Source organism: Myxine glutinosa, chromosome 7, assembly GCF_964187855.1.
Source record: "Myxine glutinosa chromosome 7, kmMyxGlut1.1, whole genome shotgun sequence".
NCBI classification, from domain to species: Eukaryota; Metazoa; Chordata; class Myxini; order Myxiniformes; family Myxinidae; genus Myxine; species Myxine glutinosa.
The window spans coordinates 43,431,119-43,447,568 of NC_136267.1; the positions used below are offsets into that span (position 1 = coordinate 43,431,119).

General features: G+C 43.6%; 1 protein-coding gene across 1 annotated transcript in view; it reads right to left on the bottom strand.

The window, feature by feature from the left end:
• The window catches only part of LOC137431172 (uncharacterized), a gene marked incomplete in the record, with an annotated part of 229,080 nt that overhangs the window by 96,423 nt on the left and 116,207 nt on the right, over positions 1 to 16,450 (bottom strand). The window contains 2 exon segments of the mRNA XM_078781587.1: positions 5,504 to 5,565; positions 8,643 to 8,788. Coding sequence (XP_078637713.1) covers positions 5,504 to 5,565; positions 8,643 to 8,788 — 208 coding nt within the window.

The following is a 16,450-nucleotide window of genomic DNA, read 5'->3' on the forward strand; positions in this document are numbered from 1 at the left end:
TTTCAACAAATAAATCACCGAAGCATAAAACAAACTCACCAGATTGATATACTGAGTTCAGAAAGTAAACCCATGTCAAGAAAAAAAATATATTCCATATTAAATGCCAAGGCTGTATGTATATGTATATGTATATGTATGTATATATATGTATGTATGTATATATATATATATATATATATATATATATATATATATATACACAAAGAATTAAGTTAAGCACCCCTCCCGTTTTTTTACAACCTCGCACATTACAAGTTTGTTGTCGTCAAAACAGTGTAATATACCCATAATATTGCTATATTTTCTGGAGAAGTGATATTATGGTCACATAAAAACATAACAATCATGCCGTTTGCAATATTTTATTCTGAATAATTTAAGGTGGAATTTTTTGGGAATTTTAGGCATATTTGCACCTCAATTTAAGTATGGAGCTATAGGTCCATCACGGACAGTGTGGATGACGTTTATGTTTTCTAACGTACAGTCATTGTTCTGAGAAGACCTCTAGCGATCTTTGCGTCAATAACGTGTGTAGGACCCACGTGATCGGATCACTGACTCAACCCTACGTCTCATAGACCCTGTGTATCTGCATTTCATCAATGGATAATTGCTAATGTCATACCAATCATTATTTGATCTCACATACCTTAGAATATATGCCAATGTATACATATACACAAAGAATATATATTAGGGGGTGCTTACCTTAATTCGTTGTGTAGGGGTGCTTAACTTAATTCTTTGTGTATATATATATATATATATATATATATATATATATATATATATATATATATATATACATATAAATATATATATATACAGTGGAACCTTGACTTACGAGTTTAATTCGTTCTGTGACCGAGCTCGTAACTCAAATTGCTCGTTTCTCAAATCAAATTTCCCCATTAAAATGCATTGAAATGCTATTAATCCGTTCCAGCCCGCCAAAAACCACACCAATATTTTTTAAAATATACAGTATATATAAAAATATCTCGCGCTTTATATTTCACCTGTATGCAGCATACAAGTTGGCAGGATGGCCTGGACTGGAGGTACGCACACTTGACTCTAAAGTCTAAACTGTCAAGCCTGGGTTTGAATCCCGACCCAGCTATAACCTGTCATGGGTGAATCACAGGCAGGGTGATTCATCAATGTGTGTACCGCTAAACTGGGCGCCCCGTTTGTGTCCCATTAGTTGTTGGATGTTAAGGATCTCACCGTGTTTTCCACAAAGAGAAGGCGAGCTATCGCCGGCACTCTGAACAAGTTGTGGCCTGGCATGCTCTTCTCCTCTGCCGTTATATACGTCCTCCTCGGCATCTTTTTCCAGAAGAGCCCTGTCTCGTCACAGTTGAAGATTTGCTGGGGGATGTATCGTTCGCCTTCTATCAGTTCGGCAAAAGTTATAATAAAATCTTCAGCTGCCTTCACATCCGCCTCACCAAGTCGACAACACGCACACCTCGCTCATGTTTTTCGACGATTGCGTGTTTTATATCCAAGCACATCATCCTCTTCTTCTTCTCAGTACCGTGTTTTCCACAAAGAGAAGGCGAGCTATCGCCGGCACTCTGAACAAGTTGACGGCAGAGATACTGTCCTTGCACGGCAAGATAACCACGTGACCAGAACCCACCTGGTGGCGTAAACTCAAAATAACCAACATGCGAAAACAAAAATGCAGCGCTATACGACAGATACTGTACTTGCACGGCAAGATAACCACGTGACCAGAACCCACCTGGTGGCGTAAACTCAAAATAACCAACATGCGAAAACAAAAATGCAGCGCTATACGACAGAGATACTGTACTTGCACGGCAAGATAACCACGTGACCGGGTGGCGAAAGCTCGTAACTCAGATCTCGGCTCGCATCTCAAAGCAATAAACTGCCAGAGTGACGGCTCGTATCTCGAAAAACTCGTAAGTTGGGGCACTCGTAAGTCAAGGTTCCACTGTATATATATATATATATATATATATATATATATATATATATATATATATATATATATATATATATATATATATATATATATATATATATATACAGACTTGGCATTTAATATGGAATATTTTTTTTGTGGGGGTGAACTTACTTTTCAAGATGCCTTAGAATCAAAAGTTCATTGGAATTATGTTGAAATTATTCTAGATTTTGTTAATGTGACCTTTAAAAGAAACAAAAACCACATTTGACATTTCGAAGCAAATAAATTGATCCTTGAAAGTGATGTAAAGTGACATCGAACTCAATTCACAGACAGTACTGTGTTAAACTTCTGTGCGTTTTCCAGAAGTTTGTCTTTTTTTTGCACATTAGCGAAAAATTTTTTTTAACAAAAACAAAAGTTAAATTACGACTGGGATTACGGACAGTAAAATTACAGTTCAGAATTTCGTGTAACCCCCACGAGTATTCAGGAGAGCACGCACACGTTGAGGCATGCTGTTCACGAGATTTGCCAAGGTTTGCACAGGAATCGCTTGCCATGCAGTTACAATAGACTGCTGCAATTCACGCACAGAGGCAGGCTGCTGGTCCAAGTTGTCGATTTGACGTGTTAATTCTGGCCACAAGTTCTCTGTCGGATTCATATCCGGGGACATGGCAGGCCACTCCATATGCTCTACACCACGGTCAGCAAGAAAGTGTTGGATCATGCAAGCACGATGAGGCCGTGCATTGTCATCTTGGAAGACAAAGTTTCCTCGAAAGGCTGCACGAACAAATGGAAGCAATGTTTCTTCCAGAATGGCCCTGTGCTTGAACTGGTTCAGGTTTCCATTCAGAACAACCAGGTCAGTTTTTGCCCCTGCATGAAAAGCAGCCCAAACGGTCACCACACCACCTCCAGCTTGGACTCTTGGCACTATACAATCTTCGTTGTAGGCTTCATGCACTTGTCTGCGCACTCGGACGTGGCCATATTGACAATAGACCAGAAATCTAGACTCGTCACTGAAGATCACGTGATTCCAGTGTCCTGGCTGCCATTGATGGTGCTCTCTGGCCCACTGCAATCGGCGCTGGCGGTGTTGTCTGGTCAGACCTGGCTTTCTCAGGGGACGCCTGGCACGATAGCCTGCTTGAACCAGTCGTTGGTTGACTAGCCTTTTGGATACAGGCACATTTGTCAGTTGCTGCCACTCAGCCCTAAGCCGATTCGCTGACTTGGTACGGCCATTGCGGACTAACCGGTGCAGCTGGCGATCATCCCTCCTTGTGGTTCTGCGGGGACGTCCTGACCTCGGTATTGGAGTAGGGACACCCCTCTGAGCATTTCGTTTCAGGATCTTTGACACCTGACCTTGAGTGATGCCATACTGCCGAGCAATAGCACGCTGTTTCATGCCAGAATTTCGTAAAGCCACCACTCCATGACAAACAGCATTGTCAAGTTGACGGACCATCTCCAGAAGAAGCGGCAATAACTTTTGTTGACGTGCAGCAGTTGTTTTCCACTAATACAGAACGAAACAACCCTTATATACCCGATTGTGAAGCAAATCGTCAAATGTACCTGTCCTTACATTTTGTCATGCCACCTGTGATATAATCCTGTTATTGACTTCTTGCTGCGAAAGACAATCAGTGACATGGTTCTTTTAACAAAGAAATCACCGAAGGGTAAAATAAACTCACCAGATTGATATACTGAGTTCAGAAAGTAAACCCGTCAAGAAAAAAAAAAAAATCCATATTAAATGCCAAGTCTGTGTATGTATGTATGTATGTATGTATGTATGTATGTATGTATGTATGTATGTATATATATATATATATATATATATATATATATCGATAGATATATATATATATATATATATATATATATATATATAGATATATATATATATATATATATATATATATATATATATATATATATATTCGTTTATTAACACCACTACTTGAATTGTGTCGTCTCAAACCAAATTTACATCACTGAGAGCCTTCGTATGCCTCACCTCAGCCTTCACCTCCATCTACCCTGCACATGAACTACTTTGCAGCACACAGAAAGAAATGTACTATGCTGGAGATTAGCTTGCAAAAGCGGGATTGCAAAAGTGTTACCGTAGAAGTTAAATTCAATGTAATTTGTTGAATGGATGATGGTGAACATGCTGTTGATGTGGCCAGGTTGTTAAGTTTGCCTCCGACTACGGTGCATACTGCATACCATTTATAAAAATAGCCCCGGGTAAGCTGACGGTCATCTATTGAGGGTGTCGTTCAGACCTTTGCTGAATCCAAAATCTGGTAAATGTCACAGAAGTTAGACTTGAGTCAATTTAATGATTACGTAAATTTCAAGTTAAAGAGTGGGATTTGGGAGAACCCCCTTGACAGCCCCTCTGATCTGAAATCAAAAATTATATGACTATGCGATCCTGCGGACCATCGAATAGAATGGCTGTATCGGGTTTCAGAACAACCAGTTGGTAAAAAAGGGATGAATAGGTATCCGAAGCTTCAGAGAGTAACACACCCTGGGAGCCCCCATGATTCGAAATTGAAAAACTGAAGCCCGAGCGATTGTGTGGGAACCTGTCTTGTATTCATGTATCACGTTTTAGCACAATCAGTCGGGTGATAATGGAGGAGTCGCGTAAAGAGCAAAAAGGTTAACACGATGGGACGGACGGACCTCCGGACATCACGACCCATTTTATACGGTCATCTCTTCGAGATCGAGATGAAATGACCTAAAAATGCCGACGTTCATTGTTCGACCGCTTCCAGAAGAGGTAAGAAGAAGGTCAGGAAATTTTTTATCTAAAATGTTCCTAATTTTTATTTAAATGTCAGGTAATTGGTTTTTATTTTATTTATGTGTATTTGAATATAACTGTCATTAACCAAAAAAGGGTAATATCGCAGGTAAAAAGCAAAATATAAAAGGTGAAGTGGAGACGTTGGAAATGCATGCCCTTCCCAGTTATTCATTAATTCTTATGAAAAATATTGCTTTGATTTCCGTCATTTCGATATTCGTTACACTTTTCAGGAACGAATCTCCGACGTAAACCGGGTCTAACAGAAGTTTAAATTTCCTTTGAATTATAAAAGTAAAACCTTTGCTTCTTTATAATTCCATAGTTGTCATATTATGACATAAAGATGATGAACATATCGGAAGCATGTTGATTACTCGTGCTCATTTGGAATTCCAATCTGAAATGATCGCAATGGCAGCATTTGAAAATGTTATTGAATTGATACAAATGTAAAATTGAGCACAATTGAAAAAAACAACAGAATTTGCAAAATTAGTACATTCTTTATCAATGACTGAATGAAAGCAAACATTCCAGCAGTACTTTATCTGAACTCGACTTCAAACTTTCAGCCAAAACTGTAACGACAACTTTCTTCTCCAATTTCCAACCGCTTCACATTGCAAATACTTTGCAGAACTAATCCATGCAGTGGTCGTTTAACAGGGTATAGATATTGTATCAAATTGCATCATTACCTTGTCCCCGGAATCAATGGTCGGTGGTATGCACGAAGCAGTGGAGCCAGTCTGCTTCACATCTTCAGCATATGGATTGCAAAGAAAAGGGAAGTGGTTTTTAATAGTAATAATAGTAGTAATGCATTCATCGTCATATACTGTATGTGCGATACACATACAATGAGAAGTACTTTGATAGTGTGTGCCCAAAAAAATATACAATTGTGCCATTGAAAAATAAATGGATTAATTGTGAATAGACAGCCTTAAAACAACATTTTGGTAATGAAATGAGTGGCATGATTTTAAAATATCCATAACCATGCTTTAGATGCTCACAAAACTTTAGAAAAGATTCATTAAAGGTGTGGATTCCGGTTGGGTAAACGTTGGTATATCTGGATGGTTTAACACGTGGTGGAGAGTGAGTGAAACAGAATCTCCAACTGTACAATGACAGCGATAGGCAAACTTATAAGGCTCAAGTGAAGCAGGAAAAACAGATTTCAGGTACTGCAAAACGAGACGTTCAAAAGATTTCATTATGAATGAAGGATGTGATGGGCAACTGGTCGAAAATCATTAAGGCAACTCACTGGGGAACGCTTTGGCACAGGGATGATGATGGACCTTTTCAAAACCAGGGAATTTTACAAAGCTGAAGTGACCAGTTCAAAAGTAGACTTAGAATGGGCAACAGTTCATCAGCACAAGACCACAGCAGGCTGGGGCTGATACCATCACGACCAGTCACTTTTCTGACCTTAAGGTACATCAGAATGTGTCGAGTGTCATTTTCGGGGATCACAAAAGCTTGAGACATGTGGACAGCATATGGACATGCTGTGCTCACCGGGCGATTGAATCCGCTGTAGAAATGATTCAGTTTGTCGGGCAGTGTGTCATCATTCGTTGGAGATTTCAACTTTGGCTTGTAACAAGTTATCGTGTGGAGACCTTGCCAGTGTTCTTCAGCATGTTATCCTACAGTTTTTCCTATAAGTCACACTTGGCATCTTTGATAGCCTTGCATAACTCGTACTTCGCTTTCTTGTAGTCCGCATCACTTCCTGATCTAAACGGGTCTTCCTTAGCACGGAGTGTGCTGCGAATTGATTTATCGAACCAGTGTGTTCCACTCAAATATATAGTCAATGTTTCCGTTGGGATGGAAATTTCCTGGCAGAATTTTATGTAGTCAAAGATGACGTCAGAGCAATCATCGATGTCAGCGGCATTTTCCGTGAAGACGCTCCAATCCGTGCATGCAAAGCAACCACGCAAGCTCTGAATAGCATTTGGGGTCCATTGAGTCACCAAACGTTTCATGGGCTTCTGGCGCTTCAGTTGTTTGCGGTAAGCAGGGAAGAGACGGATCATGTTGTGGTCCGAATCGCCAAGTGGGGCACGCTGCAGAGAACGACATGCATACTTGATCATCGTGTTGCAATGATCCAAAAGCATGTTCTTTTGCGTGGTACAAGTAACATGCCAATATAATTTTGGCAATCCCTTCTGTAAATTGGTATGATTAAAATCTCCGGCAATGATGGATAGTGCTCCTGGATTTGCGTTTTCATGTAGAGTAATAACGTCCGAAAGCTGTTTTAATGGTGAATGTTGTGCTGACTTCAAGGGTTATATAAACAGGAGTCAAGATTAAAAAAGAAAATTCACGTTAAGAAGTACACAGGACAACAACGAATGATGAAAGTTTCCAACTCTGGTGTGCAGGAATGAGAGGTAATCTTGAAGTCATTCATTCACAAGAATCATTCACAAGGAAACACAATCCAGAACCAGTCTCCTTTTTTACTGATTAAAATGCACGATCAGACCAATGATGCATGAATCCAGAGATCTGTACAGCGGCGTTAGGGATGGATGAATCAAGCCAAGTTTCTGTAATACAGTATACTGAACAGTCTCTGCAGTCCTGTGGAGTATTAATATGGTAGTTCAGCTCAACGATTTTATGGCAAAGAGAACAGACGTTGGCAAGAAAGATGCTTGCCAATGGAGAACATTTGTTTCGCTTGCGCAATCTTGTCAGGACACATCCATGCTTGCCTCCCCACCACCCTTTCGAGCACCAGGATGGCTAGGCCTTTGGTCTGGATCGTCTCAATCAAATTCTGATTTGTCAATGCTTGTCTGCAATACTCACCACAGCTGATACGAATCCCCAGTAGTTCCTCTCTTTCATAAGTGTAAATTCCGATAGAATGAACGATAAAAAAAGATAAGAGGAATAAAATAAATAGAGCATGCAAAGTCGAGTCACCGTACATCGGTGCCATGACAACCCTTGATAATATGGTTGATGTATACATGACGAGTGATGTCCTGAATAAAATTACCTCTCCACACCACAAATGAAGCGTTCCAAAAATGGTGCAGTGTGATCATTATTGGTGAGGATACTGGTCTGGATCAAATCAAGATGAAGGTGGCAGGTGTTTGGGGGTTTGAAGGGGTTTGAATTAGGGGTTTGAAGCCAAAGTTTCTGGAAGTCGAGCAGGTTTCAGGAGAACTGCCTCACTACTAGTGGATTGTTGTGAAAAACTGGCATAATCAATGACTTTCACAGGGAGGGGATAATCAACGTACTTGCCCCATCCAGTATAGTCAACATGTGGTGCCAGTCCACTCATTGTAGTTAACTGTTATTCACTTCCATAGGAAAAGGTGGTCATTCTTAATGGCAGCAGGTCTTACCCTTCTCAAGCTCTTTCTACTGTTCATTTTTTAAAATAATAACAATGAAACGATGAACAGCAGAGAATTTTTTTTAAACGACAAATGTTAACCATAACAATATATCACTTATACAAAACAAATATTTTGTTGCACATCCAGATATTAAGCCTGGTGGTGTGGATTAGATGAAAAAATGTAAAGAATTTGGTGAGGAGAGGGGTAAACAGGAAACACAGGAAACATGTTTCACAGTTGGGGGGGAGCAAAGGACAACGCATATTCAAAAAGCAGAATAACAAAGGGAAAGTGGGGGCATAATTTAAAAACTCATTTTTGCATACTTTGCCACTTTGTGGTGAAGGCCATTTGCTTAGCAAGTGAACCAAAAGAGAGACAAGCAATCGACAAAAGAGCTGCGACTAATGGCCTTGCAGTGTCAATACTGCTCATCACTCACCAGACTCTGGCCAGGTGGGTAGTATTCCGTTCAAGGCCCCCTGGTTGCCACGTTTTAGGACAGACACACACATAGGCTGTGTCCTGTTGCAGCCATTCAGACTGGAATCATGGAGCCAGCCCTGTTGGGCAAACCGTTCACCTGCCCTAAGGCAAAACAATGGCAATATATATACATATATATCTTCTTTTTATGCAAAAATACACACAATATAAAACAAACAACAAATAACACACATCACACATCTTTCTATTTTAGTGGAAATATGCTTTGCAGTTTTTCATTGGTGAAATATTCAAAGAAATACATTTCCAAGGATTCAAACATAGAGCATGAGGGAAATCCATTAAAATGACAGTTTTTGTATTTGTATAACAGCTAGATTCAGTGGTAAGCAAAAGGGGAATGCTGGGTAATGTCGATGGAATCTGTCTATTTAAAAAAATATTCAATCTCTTATAATTCTAAATCACCACATGCTCTAAATTCAAATTCATTCCACCCCTCCTCTATCGTTCTTAAACGGATCGCTAACTTGAAAATCACAATGAACCCAATTTGTTATAAATGTTCGTCTTTCATGAATCATCCACTTTCAAAACTCCCCCTGTGCACCTCCCCTCCAAATCTCCCCCCTTGCCCCTCCCCTCCTAAACTCCCCCCTTGCCCCTCCCCTCCTAAACTCCCCCCGAACCCCTCCCCTTCAAAACTCCCCCCCAACCCCTCCCCTTCAAATCTCCCCCCCCCCCCGACCATCCCTCTCCAATTCTCCCCCCTCCCACCCCCTTCTCAAAGCTGCCTCCTCCCCACTTCGTCTCCCTTCTATCTCATACCCCCACCTCCCCCAACCTTATACTTTCCTCTGCCACCCCTCAAAGAACCCCTCACTGTGCCTCATCCCATCACCATCAAACCTTTCATCCTCATCCTTCCCTTTCTTGTAACTCTTCTGTGATCTCTGACACACTATTAACTGCTCTTCCTACCTCCCCTGCCCATCCTTCATCTGCCCCTACCCCACCCCTCCCCTCTCCTGCACCTGATACTCCCCCTCTCTCCTCATTAACGATATAGACCTCAAACATCTGAGGCCTTCGCTCAAACCTGATTGATCTCTCCATTCAGTTTGCTTCTGACAATCCAGACTTGATCTGCTTAACAGAAACTTTCCTCCTTCAAGATGTCTCTGATTCCTTAATATCTCTTCCTGGTTACTCCCTCCTCCGGTATGATAGACCTGAGCCTCGTCCTGGTGGTGAGGTTGCTATCTTTATCAAAAACTCTCTTCCTCACTCTCCTTGCACTGCCCTCTCTCCACCCCACCCCCAGGAGTACCTCTGGCTACGGCTTCCTCTCCGCTCCCACCTTTTGTTCATATGTGTTCTGTACCGTCCTCCAAACAGGGATGACTCCATTTACCTGTCACTGTCTGACAACATGGAACAACTTCTATCAACTCATCCCAACTCCCTCTTCCTCATATGTGGCGACTTCAACTGTCACCATGCCAGCTGGCTGGGTGTGGGTTCCTCTCTCACCAGCCATGGCACCTCAGCAAAGGACTTCTGTGACTCATTGGGACAGACACAATCTGTCAATTTCCCGACCCGGATCTCAGTCAATGGAGTATCTTCTCTTCTAGACTTGGTTATGACAAACTTCCCTGCAAATGTCTGCTGCTCTTCTTCTGCTCCAATCGGTTCTTCTGATCATGTGCTTGTTAAAGTGGACATCTCTCTGGCCATTCTCAGAGAGCCACCTCAGCGTCGACGAGTCTGGCATTTCACTCAGGCCGACTGGCACGGTCTGCAAGCAGCCATCAATCATCTGGACTGGTCTCCCATCTCCACTGCATCTAACATCAATTCTTCCTGGGAATTCTTCCAAAGCAAACCGCTCTCTCTCATGCACAGATGTATCCCATCTCGTCTTCAGTTGTCTTACCCTTCCTCCCGTCAATGGTACACTGAATCTTGTGGTGAGGCAGTTGCCCTGAATGGCAAATTGGATGGCAAATCCAACTGAAGGTAATCTCAGTTCCTTCCACCAAGTTCGGAACAAGTGTGTGTCTACCCTCAGGAGTGCCAGAAAGCACTATCTCTCCACACTCAAGAATGAACTCTCAAACCTGTCTCCTTCCTCCAAATCCTGGTGTCATCTGGTCAAATCCGTTTCTGGTGCTTGTTCCCCCTCCATCCCCTCCCTCACCTCAAATGGCTACACCGTTGACACCGCATGTGACAGAGCCGAATGCCTCAACTCTGTGTTTGCCTCAAATTATTGTGTCCCAAACCCATCTTTCTCTGTTCCCAAATTACCCAGTCGAACCCAACTGCTCCTGGACTCTGTTTCCTTCTCTCCTGACAAGGTGGAGAAGTTTTTGACAAACCTCGACTCTGATTGTGCAACTGTACCAGACGGCATCAGCCCACCGGTCCTAAAATCCTGCTCTGCACCTCTATCTCACTCTCTCTCTGTTCTCTTCACCCTCTCCTTTGCTCAAGGTCATCTGCCAGCATCTTGGAAATCAGCAAACATTACTGCTTTACACAAAAAAGGTGCAAAAACAGATCCTTGCAACTACAGACCAATCAGCCTGCTCCCAATTATCAGCAAAGTCATGGATTCCATCATTGCTTCAGATATCAAATACTTCCTCTTCTCCAATGGCTGGATCTCCGATCATCAATTTGGATTCAGACCAGGTCATTCTACTCTGGACATGTTGCTTCTGCTGTCTCAACAATGGATGGAGGTCCTCAATGCCAAACAGGAAATCAGAGCTGTCTTCCTCGACATATCACGTGCCTTCGATACAGTCTGGCACCCAGCTCTGCTCACCACACTCTCCTCCTATGGTATCCATGGAAATCTCCACGCTTGGCTTGCGAACTTCCTCTCTGGTCGTAGTCAACGTGTGGCCCTGAATGGATTTCTCTCATCGCCCCTTCCTGTTCTGGCTGGAGCTCCCCAAGGTAGTGTTCTGGGCCCTGTGCTTTTTCTGGTCTTCATTAATGATCTATCCGACTCTTTGGAAAATCCTCTCTATCTCTTTGCTGATGACTCCACTCTCTGCCGCTCCATTCCTCAATCCTCATCCCTCAGATCGGCAGCCTGCAGCCTCCTCACTCTCTGCAGACCTGGACAAAATCACAAACTGGTCAAACAAGTGGGACATGTCTTTCAATCCTGACAAATCTCACACTCTTACTACGTCTCTCCGAAAAGACCGACTGGAAAACCCTCCCATCTACTTTCTCAACAATCCTCTCCAAGAAGTTCTGTCGCTCAAGTTTTTGGGTCTCACTATCTGCCATGATCTTTCTTGGGAAAACCACATTGCCAAGCTGGCCTCCAAAGCCAGTTGCCGACTGGGCATCCTCCATCGTGCGAAGTCCGTCCTTGGCACACCTGAGCTCCTCACCACATACAAGGCTTTCATCCGCAGCTCAATGGAATACTGTTCCCCCTTCTGGGCCGGTGCTCCAGCCTCACACCCAGCTCGGCTTCATGCTGTTGAAGCCAAAGCTTTCAGAATCATTGGAATCTCCTGCGATGAAGCTAACTCCAAGGGCCTCTCACTCACTCACCGCAGGCAGGTTGGTGGTCTTTCCGTCTTCTACCGACTCCTCTCTGGCCTTGCCCCCCCAGCTCTCTCTGGGCTCTGTCCCGCAAATATTCCTACAGGTCGCACAAGATCTGCCTGCAACCCTCTTTTGGTTAAACTGCCAAAATCAAGACTCTATGCTCACCTTCACTCCTTCATTCCTCTTTTCTCCCGCCTCTGGAACAAACTCCCTCACTCTCTTCAATCCCACTCCACCCTCCAAGTCTTTAAAACAGCTGTTCACCACCATCTCTTATCTTCCCTCAACCAAAACCTTGATCTTTTCTACCCCCGCTAATTTCACCCCAATTCCACTTTTTGAAATACCAACTTCTTTCCTGGAAGTCCTTGCAGTGTCCATATGTTTTATACCTCTCCGACCTCCCCCCAAGCCCTCTCCCTCCCACAGTTCTCTCGATGTCCCTGCTCTCAAATGTTGTGTTTGTGTCCTTCCCTCTCTCTCCCCATCTTGTCTACCGCTCCCCTTATTTTGTGTTTTATGTGTCGGTTTGTGTCGGTTTGACTTTTTGTGTGATTAATGTTAGCTCTTTCACGAGCCTCAATCTTGAATACAAAAAAATAAAAAAAAATAAAAAAATAATCTGTAAGGTCAGGCATGCATATATTCACCAGTAATGTGAGGTAGCATATGTATTGTTTTATAATGGAATGTGGTAGAAGGATTATGAATATGTGATAATAAATGAAAGTCGATATCATTGAAGGTAAATATCCACAGTTAACGCAGTTTGAAAGTGAGACTGCATAGCCTGATTGACTGACTGGACACAGCTGAGGTTGAGGATCTACTCATGCAGATCCACATCTGATTTTGTGGACCCAATGTTTGGAGAGGTTCTGTGCTGTAAGAATTTTGAAACCTCTATGAAGAACAGAACACGGCTGATGATTCGGGTCATCAAAAAAAATCAGGCATTGGCTTACAAATCACATATGTTCTTTCGGCATACACTATTTTACCGTGACCTCGCCGTGATCGAGGCAATCGAGGCAAAAAATCAGGCATTGGCTTACAAATCACATATGTTCTTTCGGCATACACTATTTTACCGTGACCTCGCCGTGATCTCGCGAGATCAGGAAGATCTCGCGAGATCACGGCGAGGTCACGTCTTTTCGAAGCTGTTCCATGCGCTCACGCTTTCGAGGCTAAGTGATCCTTCTCAATTGTGTTTTTGTCGAGACTGTATCTATCTTTCGGTGTATGTACCTATAGCGTATCTTTTGGAAAATTTTCGGTGCTAATTTTTCGTTCGTGTATACACAATCGTCGGTTGATGCGTGTCGAGTATTCTGAGGCCTAGTGCTCGTGGGCTTGGCTACCGTACCGTCTCCGACCTTGTGGTTTTGTTTTTCTCTCAGCGATTCATCGAGTGTGCTGCATTTATTTTCGTTCTCTGTTTCGTCCCAGTCGTTCACCCCATGCCTCCTTATTTAATATCTCTACTCAAGAAAAAAAAAAACCCCAAAAAAATATTTCCTTCCCAGGTCTTATTCGTTTATTTGTTGTTCTTTTTTGTTCGTTCGTTCTTCGTTCGCGATCACGTGGTTAGAAATGTATAATCTCTCCCCTGAACAACTATTTTCTCTCATATATTATAACACCCTTTTCTTCTTTTCCTACAAAAGGATGCTTTTGTCTTGCTCACCAAATCTGTTCCTTCCAAAAAATAGATATAATACCATCTCTTACAGTTCCTCCTTTCTACATTCCCTAAACTATCCAGAACTCCACCCCTCCTTCAGTGTCCTCAAACGGATTGTTGACTCGAAGGTCTCAAACTCATTTTGCAAAAAATGTTCGTTTCCCATGAATCGTACACTTTTCAAAATCCAATCTCACCCCTCCCCTCCAAATCCTCCCCATCACCCATCCCTTTCAAATCTCCCCCCTTGCCCCTTCCCTCCCCTCCCTCCTAAACTCCCCCCACACCCCTCCCCTCCGAGACTCTCCCTCGCTCCTCCCCTCCTAGACTCCCCTCTCACCCCTCCTCCTCAAAGCATCCTCCCTGCTTCTTCCCCCTTCCAACTTCCACCTTCATCTCCGCCAACCTTCTGCCTCGCTCTTCCCTCTCCTCAAATAACACCTCACTGTGCCTCACCCAATCTCCATCAAACCTTTTCTCCACCCCATTCTTCCCTTTCTCCAAGCTATTCTGAAATCTCTGAAATCTCTGACACACCTTCAACAGCTCTCCCTTCCTCTTCCTCCTCTTCCACATCTTACCCTACCCCTCCCCTCCCTGTTCTGGACCCGATGCTCCCCCTTCCTCTTCATTAACGGTATGGACCTCAAACATCGGGGGCCTTCACTCAAACTTGACTGATCTCTCCATACAGGTTGCTTCTGACAAACCAGATGTGATCTGCTTAACAGAAACTTTCCTCCTTCATGATGTCTCTGATGCCTTGGTATCTCTCCCAGGTTACTCCCTCCTCCGGTATGATAGACCTGAGCCTCGTCCTGGAGGTGGGGTTGCTATCTTTATAAAAAACTATCTTCCTCACTCGCCCTCCACTGCCCTCTCTCCACCTCACCCCCAGGAATACCTTTGGCTACGGCTTCCCCTTCGCTCCCACCTTTTGTTCATATGTGTGTTGTACCGTCCACCAAACAGCGATGACTCCATCTACATCTCGCTGTCTGATAATATGGACCAACTTCTATCGACCCATCCCAACTCTCTCTTCCTCATATGTGGTGATTTCAATTGTCACCATGCCAGTTGGCTGGGTGTGGGTACCTCTCTCACCAGCCATGGCTCTTCAGCAAAGGCCTTCTGCGACTCACTGGGACTGACACAATCTGACAATTTCCCGACCCGGCTCTTCAGCAAAGGACTTCTGCGACTCACTGGGACTGACACAATCTGTCAATTTCCCGACCCGGATCTCAGTCAACGGAGCATCTTCTCTTCTGGATTTGGTTATGACAAACTTCCCTGAAAATGTCTGCTGCTCTTCTTCTGCTCCAATCGGCTCATCTGATCATGTGCTTGTCAAAGTGGACATCTCTCTGACCATTCTCAGAGAGCCTCCTCAGCGTCGACGAGTCTGGCATTTCACTCAGGCCAACTGGCACGGTCTTCAAGCAGCCATCAATCATCTGGACTGGTCTCCCATCTCTACCGCCTCTGACATCAACTCATCCTGGGAATTCTTTCAAAGTAAATTGCTCTCTCTCATGCACAGATTTATCCCATCTCGTCTTCAGTTGTCATACCCTTCCTCCCGTCCATGGTACACGGAATCTTGTGGTGAGGCTGTTGCCCTGAAACAACTTGCTTTCGTCTCCTGGAAAGCAAATCCAACGGAAGGAAATCTCATTTCCTTTCACAAAGCCCGAAACAAGTGTGTGTCCACCCTCAGGAGAGCCAGGAAACAATATCTCACCGTTCTCAAGACCGAACTCACTTATCTGTCTCCCTCTTCCAAATCCTGGTGGCGTCTGGTCATATCTGTTTCTGGTGTTTGTTCCCCCTCCATCCCCTCCCTCACCTCAAACGGCTTAACGGCTGACTCCGCACGTGAAAAAGCTGAATGCCTCAACTCTGTGTTTGCCTCTAAATCTTGTGTCCCAAACCCATCCCTCTCTGTACCCACCGTAACCAGTCGTACCCAGCTGCTCCTGGACTCTGTGTCCTTTCCTCCTGACAAGGTGGAAAAGTTTCTGTCAACCCTAGACTCTGATTCTGCAACTGGTCCTGACGGCATCAGCCCATGGGTCCTAAAATCATGTGCTTCCGCTCTTTCACTCCCTCTTTCTGTTCTCTTCACCCTCTCTTTTGCTCAAGGTCATCTGCCATCTGCTTGGAAATCAGCCAACATCACCGCTTTGCACAAAAAAGGTGCAAAAACAGATCCCAGCAACTACAGACAAATCAGCCTTCTCCCAATTATCAGCAAAGTCATGGAATCCATCATTGCTTCAGATATGAAATCTTTCCTCTTCTCCAATGGCTTGATCTCTGATCATCAATTTGGTTTCAGACCTGGTCACTCTACTCTGGACATGCTGCTTCTGCTTTCTCAACAATGGATGGAGGTCCTCAACGCCAAACAGGAAATTAGAGCCGTCTCCCTTGACATTTCACATGCCTTCGATACGGTCTGGCACCCTGCTCTGCTCACCAAACTCTCCTCCTTTGGTATCCATGGAAATCTCCACGCATGGCTGGCG